We start from the raw sequence: 22,560 nt of genomic DNA on the forward strand, positions 1-22,560 counted from the left end.
TGCACAACAAAGGAAACGATAAGCAAGGTGGAAAGACAGCCTTCAGAATGGGAGAAAATAATAGCAAATGAAGCAACTGACAAACAACTAATCTCAAAAATATACAAGCAACTCCTGCAGCTCAGTTCCAGAAAAATAAATGACCCAATCAAAAAATGGGCCAAAGAACTAAATAGACATTTCTCCAAAGAAGACATACAGATGGCTAACAAACACATGAAAAGATGCTCAACATCACTCATTATCAGAGAAATGCAAATCAAAATCACAATGAGGTACCATCTCACACCAGTCAGAATGGCTGCAATCCAAAAGTCTACAAGCAATAAATGCTGGAGAGGGTGTGGAGAAAAGGGAACCCTCTTACACTGTTGGTGGGAATGCAAACTAGTACAGCCACTATGGAGAACAGTGTGGAGATTCCTTAAAAAACTGGAAATAGAACTGCCTTATGACCCAGCAATCCCACTGCTGGGCATACACACCGAGGAAACCAGAATGGAAAGAGACACATGTACCCCAATGTTCATCGCAGCACTGTTTATAATAGCCAGGACACGGAAGCAACCTAGATGTCCATCAGCAGATGAATGGATAAGAAAGCTGTGGTACATATACACAATGGAGTATTACTCAGCCATTAAAAAGAATACATTTGAATCAGTCCTAATGAGGTGGATGAAACTGGAGCCTATTATACAGAGTGAAGTAAGCCAGAAAGAAAAACACCAATACAGTATACTAATGCATAGATATGGAGTTTAGAAACATGGTAACGATAACCTTGTATGCAAGACAGCAAAAGAGACACAGATGTATAGAACAGTCTTTTGGACTCCGTGGGAGAGGGAGAGGGTAGGACGATTTGGGGGAATGGCACTGAAACATGTATAATATCATATAAGAAACAAATCGCCAGTCCAGGTTTGATACAGGATGCTTGGTGCTGGTGCACTGGGATGACCCGGAGGAATGGTACGGGGAGGGAGGGGGGAGGGGGGTTCAGGATGGGGAACACGTATATGCCCGTGGCAGATTCATGTTGATGTGTGGCAGAACCAATACAATATTGTAAAGTAAAAAAATTTTTGAAAAGAAAAAAAAGATGTGGTGTTCCAGCTTAGGCTTAAAGAGAAGAAAAGGAAGCAGGTTCTAGACACAGGGACCAGTATAAGAGAAGGCCTGAGAGAGGGGAAAGAGTAGGCATTTGGGGGAAGCTGGCAATTGAATTGGTTCTGGTTCCCTTCTAGGAAGACAAGCCTTGGCTCACCACCAACCCCACTCAACTGTACCAGAATACAGGGGATGACATACGGAAGCCTGACATATTGAAACAACTCCCCACGTCATTCTGAGGAATATTTCTGGTTAAGAAACGTTATTTATAAAGTGTGTAGAAGGGATGATGAGCAAAGGAAAAATAGTAGGCAAAGTTGCAAATTATCAGGACTTCCCCTGTGGTCCAGTGGTTGGGAATCCATCCGCCAATGCAGGGGACAGGGGTTTGATCTCTAGTCAAGGAAAATCCTACATGCCAAGGAGCAACTGGGCCCATGAGCTACAATTACTGCAGCCCACACCCCTAGAGCCTGTGCTGCGCAAGTGGAAAAGCCACCGCAATAGAACCTGCGCATCACAGTGAGGAGTAGCCCCTGCTTGCAGCAACTCGACAAAGCCTGTGTGCAGCCAACAAAAACTCAGCACAGTAAAAAATTATTTTTAAAAAATGTTACGCCAGAACATTCAGTTCAGTCGCTCAGTCATGTCTGACTCTTTGTGACCCCATGGACTGCAGCACACCAGGCCTCCCTGTCCATCACCAGTTCCAGAGTTTCCTCAAACTCATGTTCATTGAGTTGGTGATCCCATCCAGCCATCTCATCCTCTGTCATCCCCTTCTCCTCCAGCCTTCAATCTTTCCCAGCAGCAGAATCTTTTCCAGTGAGTCAGTTCTTTGCATCAGGTGGCCAAAGTATTGGAGTTTCAGCTTCAGCATCAGTCCTTCCAATGAATATTCAGGACTGATTCCCTTTATGATGGACTGGTTTGAACTCCCTGCAGTCCAAGGGACTCTCAAGAGTCTTCTCCAACACCACATTTCAAAAGCATCAATTCTTCAGCACTCAGCTTTCTTTATAGTCCAAATATCACATCCATATATGACTACTGGAAAAACTATAGCTTTGACTAGATGGTTATATTCTGTCTAGGTTGGTCATAACTTTTCTTCCAAGGAGCAAGTATCTTTAAATTTCATGGCTACAGTCACCATCTGCAGTGATTTTGGAGCCCCCTACCCCCACCCCGCTGCCCTGCCAAAAAAAGTCTCTGTTTCCACTGTTTCCTCATCTATTTGCCATGAAGTGATGGGACCAAATGCCATAATCTTAGTTTTCTGAATGTTGAGTTTTAAGCCAACTTTTTCACTCACCTTTCTCACTTTCATCAAGAGGCTCTTTAGTTTTTCTTCACTTTCTGCCATAAGGGTGGTGTCATCTGCATATTTGAGGTTATTGATATTTCTCCCGGCAATCTTAACTCCAGTTTGTGCTTCTTCCAGCCCAGCATTTCTCATGATGTACTCTACATATAAATTAAATAGGCAGGGTGACAATATATAACCTTGACGTACTCCTTTTCCTATTTGAAATCAGTCTGTTGTTCCATGTCCAGTTCTAACTGTTGCTTCCTGACCTGCATATAGATTTCTCAAGAGGCAGGTCAGGTGGCCTGGTAGTCCCATCACTCAGAATTTTCCACAGTTTGTGGTGGTCCGCACAGTCACAGCACAGGGACTTCCCTGATAGCTCAGTTGGTAAAGAATCCGCCTGCAATGCAGGAGACACCGGTTCAATTCCTGGGTCAGGAAGATACCCTGGAGAAGGAATAGGATACCCACTCCAGTATTCTGGCCTGGAGAATCCCATGGACTGTATAGTCTGTGGGGTTGCAAAGAGTCAGACATGACTGAGTGACTTTCAATTCACTTTCACACAGTCAAAGGCTTTGGCATAGTCAATTAAGCAGAAATAGATGTTTTTCTGGAACTCTCTTGCTTTTTCAATGATCCAGCGGATGTTGGCAATTTGATCTCTGGTTCCTCTGCCTTTTCTAAAACCAGCTTAAACATCTGGAAGTTCACGGTTCACATACTGCTGAAGCCTGACTTGGAGAATTTTGAGCATTACTTTACTAGCGTGTGAGATGCGTACAATTGTGTGGTAGTTGGAGCATTCTTTGGCATTGCCTTTCCTTGGGATTGGAATGAGAACTGACCTTTTCCAGTCCTGTGGCCACTGCTGAGTTGTCCAAATTTGCTGGCATATTGAGTGCAGCACTTTCACAGCATCATCTTTCAGGATTTTAAACAGCTCAACTGGAATTCTATCACCTCCACTAGCTTTGTTCGTAGTGATACTTTCTAAGGCCCACTTGACTGCACATCCCAGGATGTCTGGCTCTAGGTGAGTGATCTCACCATCGTGATTATCTGGGTCGTGATACAGTTTTGTACAGTTCTTCTGTGTATTCTGCCACCTCTTCTTAATATCTTCTGCTTCTGTTAGGTCCATACCATTCCTGTCCTTTATCGAGCCCATCTTTGCATGAAATGTTCCCTTGGTATCTCTAATTTCCTTTAAGAGATCTCTAGTCTTTCCCATTCTGTTGTTTTCCTCAATTTCTTTGCATTGATCACTGAGGAAGGCTTTCTTATCTCTCCTTGCTATTCTTTGGAACTCTGCATTCAGATGCTTATATCTTTCCTTTTCTCATTTGCTTTTCACTTCTCTTCTTTTCACAACTATTTGTAAGGCCCCCTCAGATAGCCATTTTGCTTTTTTGCATTTCTTTTCCATGGGGATGGTCTTGATCCCTGTCTCTTGTACAATGTCACTAACCTCATTCCATAGTTCATCAGGCACTCTGTCTATCAGATCTAGGCCCTTAAATCTATTTCTCATTTCCACTGTATAATCGTTAGGGATTTGATTTAGGTCATACCTGAATGATCTAGTGGTTTTCCCTACTTTCTTCAATTTGAGTCTGAATTTGGCAATAAGGAGTTCATGACCTGAGCCACAGTCAGCTCCTGGTCTTATTCTTGCTGACTGTATAGAGCTTCTCCATCTTTGGCTGCAAAGAATATAATCAATCTGATTTTGGTGTTGACCATCTGGTGATGTCCATGTGTAGAGTCTTCTCTTGTGTTGTTGGAAGAGGGTGTTTGCTATGACCAGTGCGTTCTCTTGGCAAAATTCTATTAGCCTTTGCCCTGCTTCATTCCATATTCCAAGGCCAAACTTGCCTGTTACTCCAGGTGTTTCTTGACTTCCTACTTTTGCATTCCAGTCCCCTATAATGAAAAGGATATCTTTTTTGGGTGTGAGTTCTAAAAGGTCTTGTAGGCCTTCATAGAACCGTTCAACTTCAGCTTCTTCAGCGTTACTGGTTGGGGCATAGACTTGGATTACTGTGATATTGAATGTTTGCCTTGGAAACGAACAGAGATCATTCTGTCGTTTTTGAGATTGCATCCAAGTACTGCATTTCGGACTCTTTTGTTGACCATGTCAACATGGTCAACGAGGTGATGGAATTCCAATTGAGCTATTTTAAATCCTGAAAGATGATGCTGTGAAAGTGCTGCACTCAATATGCCAGCAAATTTGGAAAACTCAGCAGTGGCCACAGGACTAGAAAATGTCAGTTTTCATTCCAATCCCAGAGAAAGGCAATGCCAAAGAATGCTCAAACTACCACACAATTGCAGTCATCTCACACGCTAGTTGACCATGACTCTTCTGTTGACCCATTTCTTCTGAGGGATTCCTGTCCGCAGTAGTAGATATAATGGTCATCTGAGTTAAATTCACCTATTCCAGTCCATTTTAGTTTACTGATTCCTAGAATGTCGACGTTCACTCTTGCCATCTCCTGTTTGACCACTTCCAATTTGCTTTGATTCATGGACCTAACACTCCAGGTTCCTATGCAATATTGCTCTTTTCCGCATCAGACCTCGCTTCTATCACCAGTCACATCCACAACTGGGTATTGTTTTTGCTTTGGCTCCATCCCTTCTTTCTTTCTGGAGTTATCTCTCCACTCATCTCCAGTAGCATATTGGGCACCTACTGACCTGGGGAGTTCCCCTTTCAGTATCCTATCATTTTGCCTTTTCAGAATATTAAACATTAAAAAATTGCAAATTATCGGAACATAAATTATATGAGTTGATATCAAGAGATAGAGAGATCAGTACGGGCCAGGTCATGGCAGTGCTGCCCAAGGCAGAAGAAATAACTCCTCCAGCCTCAGGCTGGCCAGCAATGTACTCTCCTGGTTAGAACCACAGCTGAGCCAAGGCTGCAGAGTTTTAGGACTGAAGTTCGGAAAGCTCATGTAACCTGACTCCATAAGAATTTTCACAATATATCCTAGTGGAGCATGAGCTGGGTAGGGGGCAGGGCAGAGTGGAGGACTATCCACTTACTGAACTTGATATCCTTTTGCGAACAACAGGAGACACACTTGATAGAGATTCACATTTAGTAGTTTCTGTATATCTGATTTATATAACTACAGAGCTAATTTAATGCTGTTTATTAAATAATATGAATTCTAGTCTTCAAGTGATGTATTCGTTGTGAATTTAAAATTCAGAGTTTAAAAAACACCTCTTCAAATACTGTTAAGAGAGTCAATCAAATCAGGTGGCCCAGACTGGATAGCTAATTTAGTGCAGAAATAAAATATTACCTGTTTTATGAATATAAAGGCATTTTGCTGGAGCATGGAAATGTCTGCTCTTGGGCCTAGAAATTCCCAGTTTTGGCCCAATGCTTGGAGAAGACAGAGCCTGGTCCTTATCTTAGGAGAGTAGTGGGGAGGGAAGATGACGGGATGGAGTTGGTAGGAATGGAACAAAGCTCAGTATGTACACTATAAATCAAGGCTTAGGTTCTAGCCTGAGCTATGCCCCTAACTCACTGTCCCTGAGCCTCTTTAAGCATCAATTTCCTCTATCTGAAAAATAAGAAGATGAATGAGATGATAGTATATCTCCTTTTAAAAAAATATTTCACATCTTTATTTTTAAAAGTTATGTCAGAGATATAATTTGTTTTGAAGTCATGCTAATAAGTGTGAGCCTGCTATGTCACTTCAGTCTGTGTCTGACTCTTTGCGATCCCAAGGACTGTAGGATGCCAGGCTCCTCTGTCCATATGATTCTCTAAGCAAGAACACTGGAGTGGCTTGCCATGCCCTCCTCCAGGGGATCTTTCCCACCCAGGGATCAAACCCACCTCTCTTATGTCTCCTGCATTGGCAAGTGGATTCTTTACAACTAGCGCCACCTGGGAAGCCCACACTAATGCATATTTTTTTATTGCCTGTTTATATTATTATAGTCAAAGATTAAAAATGAGTACACTATTTATACTCTTACTTGCCTTCTTATCCAAGTTCCAACTTCTTATCCAAGTTCCGACTTATTGTTTTCTCCAAGGTACAACAGAAGGACCTATTACTGATGAATCTTTCTTTGTTATAGTCATTTAAAGAGTAGCAGTACAGGTGTTATAGGGAAATCATTTTTAAGGCTTCATTTTCCCACCTAAAAAAAAATTGATTTGAAAATATTATTCATTTATTTTATACACCAACAATCAATCAGTTGGAATAGGATGTCTCAATGTTAGCACAAACCAGTAATCTTATCCCCTATCTCACCACCGGGGAAGAACTGAGGTAAAATCTAATGGATATTTTAAGCAACGCCATCAGTTACTCCCTCTAGTCTTTCACACTTAATGTTGCTTTTCTATAGTCGTCATTCATTTCTTTAGCATAGCGAAGCCATGATATCAGAGGCAAAGCTGCGCCATGATAGCATCTAAGGATCTAACAGATCAATGATAGTCTTTATTCTTCCCAGTTATATATCCCAATCACATCCCTTCCACCTGGGATTCTAAATAATTCCAGATGCCTAATCAACGAGCTTCCAATCCGTTAACGAAGGAGACCCACAGGGCCCCTCCCAGCCGATCAAACGTTCCTAGGACCTTCAGGCCTGGCTCGCCCTTGCAACACCCGGCCCTGCGGCCCCTGCGGCCCCTGCGCGCCGCCTCCGGGACCTCGGGGCCGCGCCGCGCGCACCCGAGGCCACGTGACCCCGAGCTGCCATGGCAGTGGTTCCCGGAGGTCCCCGTTCCGGGCCTGCGGCGGGCGCCCGGTTTTTCTGCACCGCGGGCCGCGGCCTGGAGCCCTTCCTGATGCGGGAGGTGCGGGAGCGGCTCGCTGCCACCCAGGTGAGTCGGCCTCGCAGCGAGCTGGAGCGAGAAGCAGGGCGGCCCAGGCCCCACCCCTGCCCGTGGTCCCTCCCCGCTGGGGTCGGCCCTCGACCCGCGAAAGCGACGCGAACCCCTCAGTGTCTGCCCGCGAACCCAGTTCTGCTGGCAGGTCCTTTAATTACTGCCAGAAAGACCCGCCAGCCCTTTCCCCCTACACATCTGTCACTGTCACGGCTGAAGGTTTTTTTTTAAAAAAGCGATTGATGCGAGTTACTTCCTAGATTCTTTAAAGAAAAATGTTTGATAGTGCCTATAATTAGAATTAGACCTGTAAGAATTCTTTCTCCAGCTTTAAAATGCAAATATAATCGTCAGGTTCAGCTATTTTTGTCAGTTTCCTGACACTGTGTTTATCTCCTAGGACTGTTGGAAGGATTCAATGATAAAGGTTATTATGTAAAGTACAGTGTAAATCCGCAGTAAATAGTAGCTAGAAAAATACTCTTGGAGAAGGCAATGGCACCCCACTCCAGTACTCTTGCCTGGAAAATCCCATGGATAGGGGAGCCTGGTGGGCTGCAGTCCATGGGGTCCCTAAGAGTCGGACACGACTGAGCAACTTCACTTTCACTTTTCACTTTCATGCATTGGAGAAGGCAATGGCAACCCACTCCAGTGTTCTTGCCTGGAGAATCCCAGAGACGGGGGAGCCTGGTGGGCTGCTGTCTATGGGTTCGCACAGAGTCGGACACGACTGAAGCGGCTTAGCAGCAGCAGAAAAATACTCTAGGATGCCTCAGAGAAGGAAGTTAGCAGTTGCTGGTATTATTACACTGTTAATTTCGATGAAATGAAGAAAGTTGTAAACATCAGTTTACGTTCTAGTACATGCTGAGCCTGTTTCTTGAAAACAGGGAAAGGATGTAATAGAAAAAGGCTCCAATGTCTTGATGGGATTATATATGACAGTGTGAATGATGTATTTTTGGAAAATGAAAGCTTATTGAAAGAAATTGACCACTCCACTCCCAGGACTCCTGAAGTGTTGAAAGCTCACAAAAGGAGTTTCTTTGATGATGGTTGGGGAGAGGAGGATAGAGAGGCTCATGAAGAATGACATCAGTCTTACTACACTAACTGCCGTTTGTGGTTTTAGCCACCCAACGTCATAGAGTGTTGAATGTACCTGGTCTAAAAAGGCAACAATATAATAGCAACTGCCGACATGGGTTAAGCGTTTAATATGTCAGACACTTAACTTTCACAGCAACCCTATCTTTTGAGGTGAGCTCCACATTGAACAGAAATGGAAAATGAAGCACAAGTAAGTCCAATAAAATAATCATGTCATGGAACCAGAAAATGGCAGAGCTGGGATTCACACCCAAGCTGTCTGTGAAATCAGACATGTTATCATGTTCAACCCAGGCAGGTTGGCACCTGGTTCCAGCTCCTTGAACACTGCGAAGCCATGACACCATGCCGCGCTGATTTTTGTTTTTTTCAGATGTTCACTTAGAGTTAGTTCCTGGTGTGAAAAATAGAGAAGGCTTGACCCAATCTGCATATGCTTCATTATTAGAAAACTGACCTCTCTGCTTGTTCTCAGTGTTTGCCGTTTGCACCTCCATGGTGTAGTTTGACATGTTCCTCTATTTTCTGTATTTCCTATAAATTGGAGTCCTATAAGTTATAGCTGGCACTTGGTCACGTTCAGGTTTGATTTTCCTCTGGTGTTGGGGCAAGCCTCTTTATAGGTTCCTGGGTATTTTTAAATATTTAATTTATAGCATATAAATATATACTCTAGTATGGAGTGTATAGCGTACCTTAAAGAAATGTATTGGGTAAAGTTAAGCCTTACTTTGTAATTCTGTTTAATGTGTTAAATACTGTTATTATAAAAATAACAGTAGAAAAAAGTAAGAAACAGTAATTTTGAAGATAAAATTCACTTTAGTAGAGGTGTCTGCAATGCCAGCAAGCCAGGAGGCCCAGTCAGTTGATTAATCAGCCTTTAAAAACCCACATAGCAAAACAGCCCACATAGTAGGGTTAAGCAGATAGTCGAGTTATTTCAGTTATTTCATTTAATGGGATGATTGCATAAGCTTCTCTGAAGATTCTGTGCATTCCCTGTAGATTGGATACTTTTTTAAAAATTAAGTAAAATATATATTTTTAATTCTCTCTTCTAAAATGAAACACAGAAGCTCACACCCCACCTCAGTCCTTCACCTAGCACTTAAAAATTAATTCCAAAATTAAATGGCATCTGTAGAATTAGGAAACTTTGGTATCTCCTTGTACTGTACCTTACCTTTTGCCTTGGCTTAAGCTTTTCATCTTTGCATTAGATCTGACTCTGTAAATTTTAAAAGAAAAGCAAAAATACTAAGTGCTTAGATATTCTAGCTGACAACAGAGCTGTTTTTTCTTTTAATAAAGGCTGTTATTTCGTCTTCTGAAGTGTTAGAGATAAAACCAGTTGGTTTTAGACATTTTTAATGATTTAATTCCAAATGGAAAAAACAGATTGGATATATAAATAAGTTTTCAAGTAACAAATACTACTGTGAAATATTCTAAAATGCCACAGCCCTCCCTAATTATTATAATTGAATATGATCAGTTACAAACAATAAAGAAAATGAGTAACAGTAGCTTCAGCACGGTTTGAAATCATAAACACCAAAACTCATTTTTCTACTACTTTGAGATAGAATACAAAAAGTGAGCTATTAAAGCACTTTCATGTATATGATTGATTCTCACAGTGGCTGTTTTACCATTTCATAAACTACTTCTGATTACATGCTCATTTCTTACAAAAGGAATGTAGGCCTAATGTTCATTTTTTTAAATAAACAGAATAAACCAGGGTTGGTGTTGATTTTTAGAATGTATTTAACATTTTAAGTGGCTAAACACATATTATTCTTATGATTGAGTGCCCCAGTAGATTAAAGTACCTTTTAGGTCTTCTTAATTAACTTAATTTTCAGTCGAAAAAATTTTGTGTTCTCCACACCCTCCAATAAAATATTTTTAGAAGTTCATTATATAAATTGTCTCCCTTGATACTTAAGTAAATGAGAAAAGATCTTTGTACTATTAAATAACTAATTTAATGTCTAGACTGGTCTAGATGTTTGTATTAGTTTGTTTATAAAACTTGAATCTTAGAACCATAGATTTACAGTAAAATATTTATTTCAGTTCCCCCAGAATCTTAACTGGCTATTTCATGTGATGGCTTAATATCAATTATACTTTTAGATTAAGTAACAAAATCTAAACTTTAAAAAAAATTACCTTTTAAAATTTTGTTTCCAAGTTCTAAGCATTTTGAGGTATTCAATTTTGACTTTAGTGGGAAAATGTCACCTTTGTAATGAGAAAGAAGTAAATTGTAAAAACCAGAACTTCTTGTTTTGGTTACTTCATTATCCCCTTAAATATTGATTCCTAAACATTCTTTTCATTCCCTACTTCCTCCGTCTGCCTTAGGTGCATTGCTAGTACCTAAAGTCTTTGGAGTTTTTAAAATTTATTTGTTTTTCCAGCTCTATTTAGATATAATTAATATATAGCATTATTTAAGGTGATTTGATACATTTATATGTTGCAAAATGATGACCACTATAGCATTAGCTAACACCTCCATCCCATCATGTAATCAGCATTACTTTTTTGATGTGAACATTTAAGATCTACTCTTTTAGCAACTTTCAGCTAGGTAATACAGAATTATTAGCCAAACTCACCATGCTATACATCAGAATCCCAGAACTTGTTAATATTACAACTATAGAAGTATTGGGGTTTTAATTGTCATCAACTTAGGGCTTCCCCAGCAGAGATTCTTCTTTATCAAGCTAGAGTGTAACTTTAGAAATTACCACCCCTAAAGCTTAATTAGAACAGGTCCGATCAAACATACCATACACTTGGAGTTCAAGTTCCCACTGAGTGGGAGCTGCCTGTACACATGGAACACCCCTGATTCCATGGTTGCCTCAGTCCTAGGAGATGACTTAAAACCATGTTAGTTAGCCCAAGGCCACTGCTAAAAGGAGACTGCTAGGATCATCCACATCCATCCTGAACTTGAGGGGGGTGGGTTGACCCAAAAGGTGTAGGATTCCATTGGCATTGAGCGTCATGTGCTGGGCCTCGTTTGACTCTCTCGGAATCAGTGCTCTTTTCATCTTTCTTTCTTCTCTGACTGTCCACGTATCTTTCCTGTCTTTCAAGCCTCTTTCAGTTTGATGCACACTTTTGCTTCTGTCCATTGTCCGGTTCCCACGGCCAAGTGGTTCATTATTTTCCCCTCAGTAATCTACTTCTCCCTCCAGCATCACATTCCGCACTCAGTCCTTTATGCCCCGTCCACAGAAATCTTTCTTCCAGCTAGTTTCGCGCTGTCATAGTTTTCATCAGAAGTCTCTGATGGTGAACCATTACCATCTGGGGTAAAATCGTGACTGCTTTTCAAGCTGGGCCTGAGCTACACCATCCATCCGCCTGACACCCTCAGTCAGCATCACACAGCAAAGGTGGCCATGCTCTCTTACAGTTTACTTCACCAGATTGTCATGCCCACCTCTGCATTCTTCCCCTTCATTCCTTTGTGAGAATCCCTCTTACCAAATCTTATAGGATTCTTTCCCAAGACTTTTACTAATGATGGCTTCCATCGTTAGTAATGCTTTTTGTACCTCCAACTTATCAAAACATTTATTAACATTTTACTTTTCTCCTGGGCTTAATGCAAGTTATTGTCGTGTACATTTTACATTTTAATTGTATGTCAGTCTATGCCTTTTAGATTATTATTCATCTTTAGGATTTATACTGTATGCTTCCTTGTAGACCATGAGGTAGATGTTTAATAAATACCTACTGATTAGGTTAAACTTGGTCTAGACACCTAATTTGTCCTATCCATTCTGCCTTTCCTTTGCCCACTTTTAGGAGTTGTGTGAGATTTGATAATCAGTATTTTGTGTTCTATTGTTTTTTTTAGTAGAGTGCACACACACTTTCCAAAAGGTAACACAGAAAGATTACTGTCTTGGTCACTGACTATGTGAGTTCATACAAATTATTTAACCACGCTAAGCCTCAATTTCCTAATCTATAAAATGGAGATGATAAAATATACCTTAGAGGGTTGTTACAGGATGAGGGGGAAGAACATTCAGAGTGCCCAGGATAGTCTAATGAATAGTAGATGCTTCAGAAATAGGCATTTTTACTATTGTTAGTCTAGATGCTTTGTTTTAATGCATTAAGGGGGAGGGGAGGGAAATGATTCTTAATCTGACATTGAACTACATTAATATCTTTTTTTTCTGTCTCTAGGTTGAATACATTTCAGGAAAAGTGTTTTTCACTGCCTGTTCTGACTTGAATATGCTGAAACAATTGAAATCTGCAGAAAGGTTATTTTTGCTGATTAAAAAGCAGCTTCCATTTCCTGTTTCTTCTGTAAGTAAAGGTAGGTGTATACCTGTTGCTTTTATCTACATGATATAGTACACTCCAAAGTTTTTTGCTTGGCAATTAATATGTAGCCATTTCACATTTTTAAGAATCATTCATACCCCTGGGATCATTAATTAGTTATTTTTCTGTATTTCCTGAATATTATCACCTAATTGTGTTTCTTCTCTTTTACAAGTGCTTGACCAATGTGCTGCCTTCCTTCTGAGATTTTAGTGTCCTAAGTCACATTTCTTCCTTGAAAATTATGATCAGACACCTTCTGTAAGGCTATATATGGTTGGTGCATTTATTTAGATTTAGGAGCATGTAATAACCCCAAATGCATTGATTTAAATAATTGGTCAGAACTTATAAATTTTACCTAATGAGTGATACAGTTGGAAAATACTACATAGTAAAATTTCCTATTGTGGGGAACGTTAAATTGATAAAGCATTAGAGTTAAAGAGGGCTTAAGAGATTTCTTATCCACTCCCTACTTTTATAAATATGCTGCTGAAATAATGTAAAGATATTGGCAAAAGCAAAAAAGGATCAGCTACAGCTGGATAAAACATTGCCTTAAACCTTATTTTGATTGCTGCTTGTGCACAAGAAATCATGTCATCACAGCCTATAATAAACTGTGTCAGGAGCAATTCAAATGGTGAGAAATCAAGATGGGGCAGAAAAATTGTTTTAAAACAAATCCTCAGATATTACATTGTAAGGTCAGTATAATTTCATCCCAATATTCCACACACTTTGATCTTTAAAGAACTACAGTAATTACTCTTTGATCATCTTGATGGCTTTTGTTTATCAAGAAAAGATTACATTTTACTAAGCATGACTGCCAGTTCCTAAATTATGAATGAGTTGTGTATCTGAAATGTTACTTTATGGAAACTCATTTTATGATCTCTGCTAATATTTTGTGGTCTTAAATAGTCTCAAGATTCAGTTGCTCTGTTTTTGAGCTCTGTTTTGCAATTTACTCTATTTTTTAAAACTTAACTTTTTATAGGCAAGATCAGCATTACGTTAAAGATCAACAGACATTGTACATCTCTGTGTATATCGAAGAGATACATATGTTATCATAGGACAAATGATCTTGCTAAAGTAAATGGTAACTTTATAGGAATTTTAAAACAGGTTTGATGTTAAATATGGAGTACGTGAATGAACTTTATTCTGCACAATATTCTTAAGTTAAATTATATAAGTTCCAGATAAAAGGGAAATCAGTATTCATGTAGCAATTTAATTAAATTTATTTTAAAGAAATAAAGGTAATGGGATTTGAGCGTGTGAATTGCTTCAGTAAAGGATAAACTGAGATTTTACCTATTTAGGAAAAATATTTAATGAACTGCAAAGACTTATAAATGATGATCCTGAAAGTTGGTTGAATGCCATTTCAATTTGGAAGAATCTTCTTGAACTTGATGCAAAAAAGGAAAAACTTCCTCACAAAAATGCTAACCCACTCAAAAGGAAAGTAGGAGAAGATGATATCGCTGCTAAGAAATTGAAAACAGAACAAATCCAAGAGATACAAGAGACTAAGGAATGCCAGCTGGAAAAACAAATAGAAGAAAAACTATTGGAGCAAGGAAATTTTATCACTGAAGAAGGAAAATTTCAAGAACTTCAGAACGATGTAACGGAAGCTGCTGATACACGTAACCAGACCGACTTAACTTTCAGAGTCTCCTGTCGCTGCAGTGGAGCCATTGCAAAGACCCTTACTGCACAGGTACACTTGCCCCCCAGAGTGGGTTCCCATTTTCTAAAAGAATTAATTACTCTTTAGATCAAAAATGAGGTGAAAACCTTTCTCAGCATGCATAACCAGGCCCAGACAGATCGCTCGACCCAATCTCACCTAACTAACTAAATCTCTTCTAAAAATGCATTTTCCTTCTTAACTTTCCCTGAGATGCTTAAGAGGAATACTGTGCCAGTCTACATAAAGAGTTCCTTTTACTTTCTCCCTAAAAGTTTCCTTAAACTCACAGATAGTGTTTACATTTGGAAATTCTAATATCATGGCCCTAAGCTTTTTGGCTTTCTCTTCAGTTTGGTTCTGTGTTGATCGAGTGGTTGCTCTGTACCAGGTCTTGCATGTGGGATCTTCCCAGGACCAGACTGAGATACACAGGTGTACTTAAAAGGAGAGAGAACACCACAAAAGGACCCTGAAAAATTTAGTGATATAGAGGGCATAGGTGTGGGTCCTTGGGCCAGTCTTGAAATCAGACAGACTCTTCAGTCTGAACCTAATGCTACTAAACGGGTAATTTTTAAACATACAGGATTGCCATAGCTAAAATAATTCATCTTTCAGTTTGCATCTATTTCCTGGGACCCAGAATGACCATATTTATCAGGCCACAATCTGGTTATTTCACGTGTCTGAAATTACAAGGAGAGAGATTACACACAAGTAAACGTCAATGCCATAAGATTTGTTAGGGTGGAAGAGGTACAGTGCACCCTTATTGCCTTGAATAGAAAATGCTTTCGTGTAGTATTTTAATATTGTAACCTTAAATTACCATTGGATAGTATGATTGATTTCCCTGCTAGTTTTTTGCTTACATTTAAACTTAAAATTTTCATTTTTAGTATTCTTATCTTTTTTTAACCTGTTGCCTTTTCAGGAGGTAGGAAGAGTAATTGGAATTGCTCTTATGAAACAGTTTGGATGGAAAGCAAATTTGAGGAATCCAAATTTGGAGGTAATGAATGTTCATTTTATTTTATATGCTCATAACCTAATTCTTTAAAGACAATGTCAACTATTCTTTTTTTTCAATTGAAGTGTAGTTGACGTAAAATATTATGATTCACGTGAATTACACAGTGATCCAGCATTTGCATACATTATAAAATCATCACAAGTCTACTAGCCATCTATCTCCATTCAGAGTTATTACAATACAGCTGCAATGTCAACAACTTTTACTGTGCTTTCTAACTTTGCTTTAAAGTTTTAAGTCATGTCTACATGGGTCCAGCAGTCTGATTCCTCCTTAGCAACAGAATACTGCAGATTCTTTTGCTAGTAGTTTTCACTGAAAATGTCGCATTCAAATTGAACTTTTGGAATGGAATTGTTCAGTCGCAGTTAAACTAAACACTAGAGATGCTCTCTATAATCACTATAATACATAACAAATATCTATAATAAGAAATTCTAGTTAATGTACAAAATAAAATTGGAAAACAGACCTGTGTTAATAGTGGCTTTGTTAGGCTTGTGGGATTATTTTTCTTTCCCTTTTCTCTATTTTCAAAATTAATTTAATGAGGTTATACCATTTTTAATTGGAACAAAGTAAACACATGGGAAAATGAATTCTGTCTATAACAAATGTTCTTCAGTGTTTTTTGAAGACCGTAAGTTTGACCAGTAGTCATTTTTCTGATTCATTAATTGGTAGATTATTTTTTTATAGCTTTAAACGGAGTAATGGCTAGTCAAATCAGAAGGCTTTGTGTTGTTTTCTATTTTGTTATTTGATTTTTTTTTTTGCTTTTAAAAAGGCATGCCTAGCCTTATTGCTGTTTGGCAAAATAATACTGAGAATGTTTTTATATAAGCGTATCTTCCGTCATCTCCCCGTCTGTAGTTTTCTTATTTTCTGTCTGGTTTCCTCCTCTCATCTCTCCCTGACTCCATCTCACTGTCTCAGAACTACAGTTTTCTCATAGTTTAGCTCATAAACAAATATATCTAATTTAATTCTTATCATACATTTAATGCAAATAATAGCTATTGGTAGAAATAATTGACATGAAACAAAATCGACAACAGAATCACACATGGTAAAATCTGTGTGACCAAAACTGACAGAAGAATCAAATTTTAACAAATTTTGTTCTGTACAATTAACAGAGAAAACTTCATAGTGCAAAAAGCTGTACCTGATAACATTTGATATATAAAAATGTCAGTATATCATAACTTTAACTGTTAAATAGAAAAGAATCAATACAAATCAATAGCTTTGCTAACATGAATAAGATTAAAAAGTTGGAAAGTTTAGCTTCAGTGATCAAAGAATTAAACTAAATGGAATTCATTCCAGATTATTCTTTTCTTAGTAAAAGCTTATCAATAGTGGAATAGTTCTGATTAAACTATGTTAAAATACCTTTGGGGTAGAAGTATTAGGAATCAAATGTTGTTGAGGTCAAAGAGCAGAGTTAGAATATTCCATAAACCTCATCAGGCTAAAGGGGTAAGATTCTTTTAAAATTTATGTGGGCTACTGATTTCAACTTGAGACATTTAAATCCTCATCATGTCCTAACATGAGGACTATAGCTAACACTGCTGTGTGGTATAGGAAGGTTGTGAAGAGTAAATCCTGAGAGTCCTTATGGTGAGTAAATTTTTTTTTCCCTTTTTTGCTTTTCTTTTTATCTACATGAGAAGATGGATGTTAGTTGAACCTATTGTGATAATCATTTCACGATGTACATGAATCAAACCTTCATGCTGTATGCCTTTGATGTATGTCAATTATTTCTCAATAAAACTGGGAGGAAAATAGCAGGAGAAAGATGATAGAAAGGAATAAACTCTTCAAATAACTGATGCACTTTGCTATACACCTGTAAGTAGCACAGCTTGTGGATTAACTATACCCCAATAAAAATTTTAAAAAGAAAAAAAAAGCACTCCCTATAAATAATAGAGTGAAAGGTCACTCTTGCTACAGTGTATTTCGCTTAAGCAGATTTTCTGTTAACCATGGTATCAAGTCTTACTTGAGGCTAGAATAGGGGTAGATTTAGGTAATTGTCTCTAACTTAAACAGAGAAGGCAGTGGCACCCCCACTCCAGTACTCTTGCCTGGAAAGCCCCATGGACGGAGGAGCCTGGTAGGCTGCAGTCCATGGGGTCGCTAAGGGTCGGACACGACTAAGCGACTTGACTTTCATGTTTCACTTTCATGCATTGGAGAAGGAAATAGCAACCCACTCCAGTGTTCTCGCCTGGAGAATCCCAGGGACAGGAGAGCCTGGTGGGCTGCCATCTATGGAGTCACACAGAGTCGGACACAATTGAAGCGACTTAGCAGCAGCAGCAGCTCTAACCTATAATGCTTAAAAATCTAATTTAGTTAGGGTAATTCAAAGAATCGCTATAAAGAAAAGTGATCTTGAGTTCTTCATAATGTGATTCTCAATATAAGTTGTTTACCAAATTGACTTCAGAATTTTTCTATGAGATGTACTTAAAATTTACTTTGCCTCTGGTCAATAAAAAATTACTGTGGAACATTTTTTCAGATATGAAGAGGCCTTGGAATTTCTTATTAAAATATAGGTTGTATAGCTTCAAAATGGAAGCTTTCAAATTGCCACGCAGTGGGCAATGCATTACCTGGTCCATTCTAACTTCAATATTTGTTCTTTCAGATCTTTATACATCTAAGTGACATTTACTCTGTGCTGGGAATTCCTGTGTTCAGGTACATATTATTTCTAAGCTTCAGGTTTGTGTCTTAGGAGAGTTTGTAAAACTAAAAACTTTGTGCTTTTATTCATAGTATGAAACACTGATATATCAGAGGGAGCTTAAATCAAAGCCTTTGAGTTCTTTGCTTGAACCAGTAAAGTATTTGCATGGAACTTTGGATCCTGATTGAACTGGTTAGAGTTGTGAAAAGATTTGATCACAATAATCGACTGGTTACATGTTTCATATTGAAAATCATATCTATTTTTTAATTAAATTATTTTCACAGGCCCACATTTAAACTAAATTTTAGTCCATTGGCCTCTTGGATTTTTCATTAAAATAGAAAATACATCACAGTTCTTAAAATTCATCTTGAACATACTTCACATTTTATTGCAGGTTTTTTTTGTGGGAGAGTAATTCCAATTTTTAAAATCTTCTTCAGGTTTTCTCCCTCGTTATGTTGGGTACTATACAATAATAAATGCAGTTGAATTTTTCTGAATATTTCTTATTCAGAAATATTTATTGAATGTTTATCATACAGCAGTACTTTCTTAGATGCTTTGGGAAGGAATGGATGGTTGGATGATGGAAATAATGATTTGCAGTTTCTTGGGAGCATGTAAATATTGTTGGCATCTTCAAAACATTTTATATGCATAGCCATGTTTACATAGGATAAAGTGATTTAAATATCTTTTCTCTAGGTGATTCTAGGTGTGGAATATTTTTAAAATCATAAAAATCCTATGGAAAGATCCCATTGGCCCTGAGGTCACATTTGTGCATGTGTAAGCCCGGATCAGGATGTAAAAAAGAATGCTTAAGGTCATTGTAACAATTTTATCAAATGGTGCACCATTGCAGTTGATTAGCACAGTGCTGAGGGCATTCTGGATGTTCAAGAAATGCTGAATGATTGAGTTCTCGCTGTGTGCTAGTTATAGGATAGGCCCCACTAGCCTCGAGATTACAAAAATCATGCGCCAATAGTCACTTTAACACATAAGAGGTCATCACATGCCTCAAGGCCCTGTTGGCTTCCCTTGGCCCCCACCTACTCCAGTACCCTCCCAACTCTCCCAGACCAAACCTAACCCACTGGTTTACATCTACACCTACGAGGTGTCCAGGCTTCCGTACTTCAGTGCCTTTTGGAGTGCCAGGCCCTAACCCCTGCAGATGTAGATGGGGATACCCTATATATTGTAGATAGGAAATGGCCTAAGAAAATGAAGAAATGATATGAAAGATATTTCATAAGATATGAAATACAGGGAAAGGAGAGTATGTTTAGTTTATACCTGTAAGTTTTGCAGTACTTCTAGGTAAAAGGTGTCCAAACACACATTTGAAGATAAAGACCTGGGATTCAGGGGACTGATCTAGGCTAGAGATGGAAATGAGAATGTCTTCAACTTGGTGATAGATGGTGTGTAAGAGAATAAAGAAAAGATTCATATATGAGGACAAGAGGATCAAAAGCCACATTTATTTTTGTATTGGGGTAAAAGCCAGCTAAAACGCCGAATAAACACATTAGCCAGGTTCTGTGAAAGTAGAGAATTATTTTTATTTTCAAAGAGTTTATTTCTGAACAGTTCTTTTCCCTGAATAATTTTATTTTACTGATATAATGAGGCCCTTTTGTTGAAGTAATAGCAGATTAGTTTTGTCCAAGCAAAATAAGAATGGGTTCCCTTGTGTCACATATTAATAGAGTTGGCTCCCATAAAATAAAACCTCTATTAGCAAAAGTATGCACACAATAGTCAAAACTTTCAAAGGTTCTATATAAATCCCCGATGCGTAGAAAAAGACTTTGTAATGTGTATGGACAAAGACAGTTTTCCATGCCAATTCTATTTGTGTGTGTATGTGTCTAGAGTGAAAGTAATTTCTCAGTTTTGGTTTTACCTAATGTGTTTTGTAGTGAGATAATTGCTGCAGTTAGCCGCTGAAGCAAGATTCGTTGATCAAATTATTTTATAACTCTTCTGCCCACAAAGTTTATATCCCGGATTCCAAATCTCTGGATATAGTACTATTTACAGTATGAAATTTTATTTCCTGAAAAACCTTTTCAACAAAAATAACCCAATAGTTTTATCATGCAGGCTTCTTCATCATAATAGTAAATACACAATTACACTGTTTTATTTAAAAGACATACCTCATCTAATTCTAAGATCTTAAGAGGCTTGCAATAAATACAGAGAAAACAAGATAACTTAAAGAGCAGAAGGAAAATGATGAAAGGAAATAGGGTTTGGAAAACACTGTGGCTTGGTGTAATGTTAGTAGAAGAGCTCTTAGTGGCTTTCAAACAGGCCTAACTGCAAAACAACAACCAAGCATTGATTTTTGAAATCATACATCATGTCTTACCAATAAATTGTATACACAAAATAGGAAAGTGCATTGAAATTGGCAAGGCAATGTTGTTCACTGCACTAGAAACATAGAAATAATATTTTGAAAATCTGTATCAAATCAAAACACTGATATTAGCAATAATGGGGTAGAAGATCAAGTATGAAGTGATATGTAATGGAGACCAGTGAACTCACTGGGGAGTCCTTGGCTTCAGCATTTCATTCAATAAATTATTTTCGACAATGCAGTGTCAAGCTTCGTTCCAACTTTAGAGAAAGGTGCAAATGAGCAAAAGGCAAACTTACAAAAGGGACCTTTTAGAAATTCTTTAAGGGTTAGCATCCATTCAGCTGCGCTTCCTATACTGCGTCTGTACCACAGTGCAGTTTACTCCTTGATGACTCTGGATCAGTGAGAAAAGGTCTATTCTACATGGGAAGTCAGGGAAGAATATAAAATTAGAAAAACTTCCCTCATATGGTAAAAATTTTTTAAGTTAAACACATAAGGGTTTAAATTTCGGTTATCTAAAAAATTTTCCTTTCTGAAATACCACACTGGCTTGTTAGACAAGGTGCCAGTTAGAGAAGGTAATCTTGCATTAATAAAAAGGTTATATACTCTCTAACTTAGGGAATACTTCAGTGCCTGATGTACAGGTATGAATGGGTTAATTATTTTTGTTTGTATCCTAGTAACATACAGTAATATTGGGTGTTGTTTTACTTTAGGGTTCCTTTAGCCTGCAGAGCATACATCAAGACAGCAGGGATGAGATCTACCATAGCCTGGGCGATGGCCTCCCTCGCAGAAATTAAGGTAAGGAACCTGTTCCTGTCCCTTTTAATTGAATACCAAGGTCCTTTTCATAATTAATTTACACAGCCTCTTATTGATGGTTGCTTTCTTTTCTCTTTGGTTCTTTTAACTTTTTTAATTCTGTTTTTCTATTTCTTTTCTTGCCATTACACTTATGAACTGCAGAGAAAGGCTTTTGTCAAACTTCTGGGAGTATTTTGGCTATGAAAATGCTGAGTCAAAAGATAACTACATTTTATTATTTCTAATTTTTTGTCACAGTCATGTGGCCTGTACAACTTCTATTCCTGAAAATTTAACCAAGATCTTAATCAGTTTTTGTAAATGCTCCATGAACATAAGAAAATAATTTTATTTTCTCGTCAAGAGATGGCCTCTGTATCTTTTAGTTGCTGTTTTACTGTCTGCTCAGTACTGAAAGAGGTATTTTGAAATTTATTAGATTATATTTTTCAAGATTTTGCATTTTTATTCATTGTCACCTCATTCTGTAGTTTGTTCTGTAGTGTGGTTTATACTCATTTATGACTGTTACTGCCTCATTGTAAAGTGTTCCTTTTTACTGTTATTACAGTTTTCATTATGTTGATTTGTAAGTTTAAACTTAAATTTCACTGTCTTATTAGTATTTCCACTCTTTTTTTCTTTGCATTTTCCTTTGTAGTTCTGCTTTTTCAACTTTGTTTTCAGTGTGCATTTTTTGTAAACACAGAACTCTATCTTTATCCCACAATGATAGGCTCTTTCAGTGAGAGAATTCAGTACAGTATTATGATAGATAGACCAGTTATGATAGATTTCCTTTGCAACTTCTTGCAGTTTCCTCTTTATTTTTGCTGCTTTCATCAAGTGAGTCATCTCATTGTTTTTCCTGAGGTTAGATTTTACTCTGTGTGCTATTCCATTCAGGGCTCCCTCTCCCAGCCCTCTTAATTAAACACAGGAGACTTGACTCTTACTGTTAAAGACATCAACTCTTTGCCACACTGTTGTTACCACCGACACCCTGAACTTCCTGCTCTGTCCGCTCCTCCTTGTCATGAGATGAGACCTCCAGGGTACTTTTTCTCTTCTTCGTCCCACCTTTGCTCC

The 22,560-nt window shown here is 38.2% G+C and overlaps 1 protein-coding gene across 1 annotated transcript in view; it reads left to right on the forward strand.

Annotated features, from left to right (window-relative positions):
• Positions 1–7,190: 7,190 nt before the first annotated feature.
• The window catches only part of THUMPD2 (THUMP domain containing 2), a 38,088-nt gene continuing 22,718 nt past the window's right edge, over positions 7,191–22,560 (forward strand). The window contains exons 1-6 of the mRNA XM_068977359.1: positions 7,191–7,316; positions 12,666–12,801; positions 14,147–14,550; positions 15,458–15,535; positions 18,228–18,280; positions 21,381–21,468. Of these exons, the coding sequence (XP_068833460.1) occupies positions 7,191–7,316; positions 12,666–12,801; positions 14,147–14,550; positions 15,458–15,535; positions 18,228–18,280; positions 21,381–21,468 (885 nt within the window). The remainder of the gene's footprint in view (positions 7,317–12,665; positions 12,802–14,146; positions 14,551–15,457; positions 15,536–18,227; positions 18,281–21,380; positions 21,469–22,560) is intronic.

Source organism: Capricornis sumatraensis, chromosome 1, assembly GCF_032405125.1.
Source record: "Capricornis sumatraensis isolate serow.1 chromosome 1, serow.2, whole genome shotgun sequence".
NCBI classification, from domain to species: Eukaryota; Metazoa; Chordata; class Mammalia; order Artiodactyla; family Bovidae; genus Capricornis; species Capricornis sumatraensis.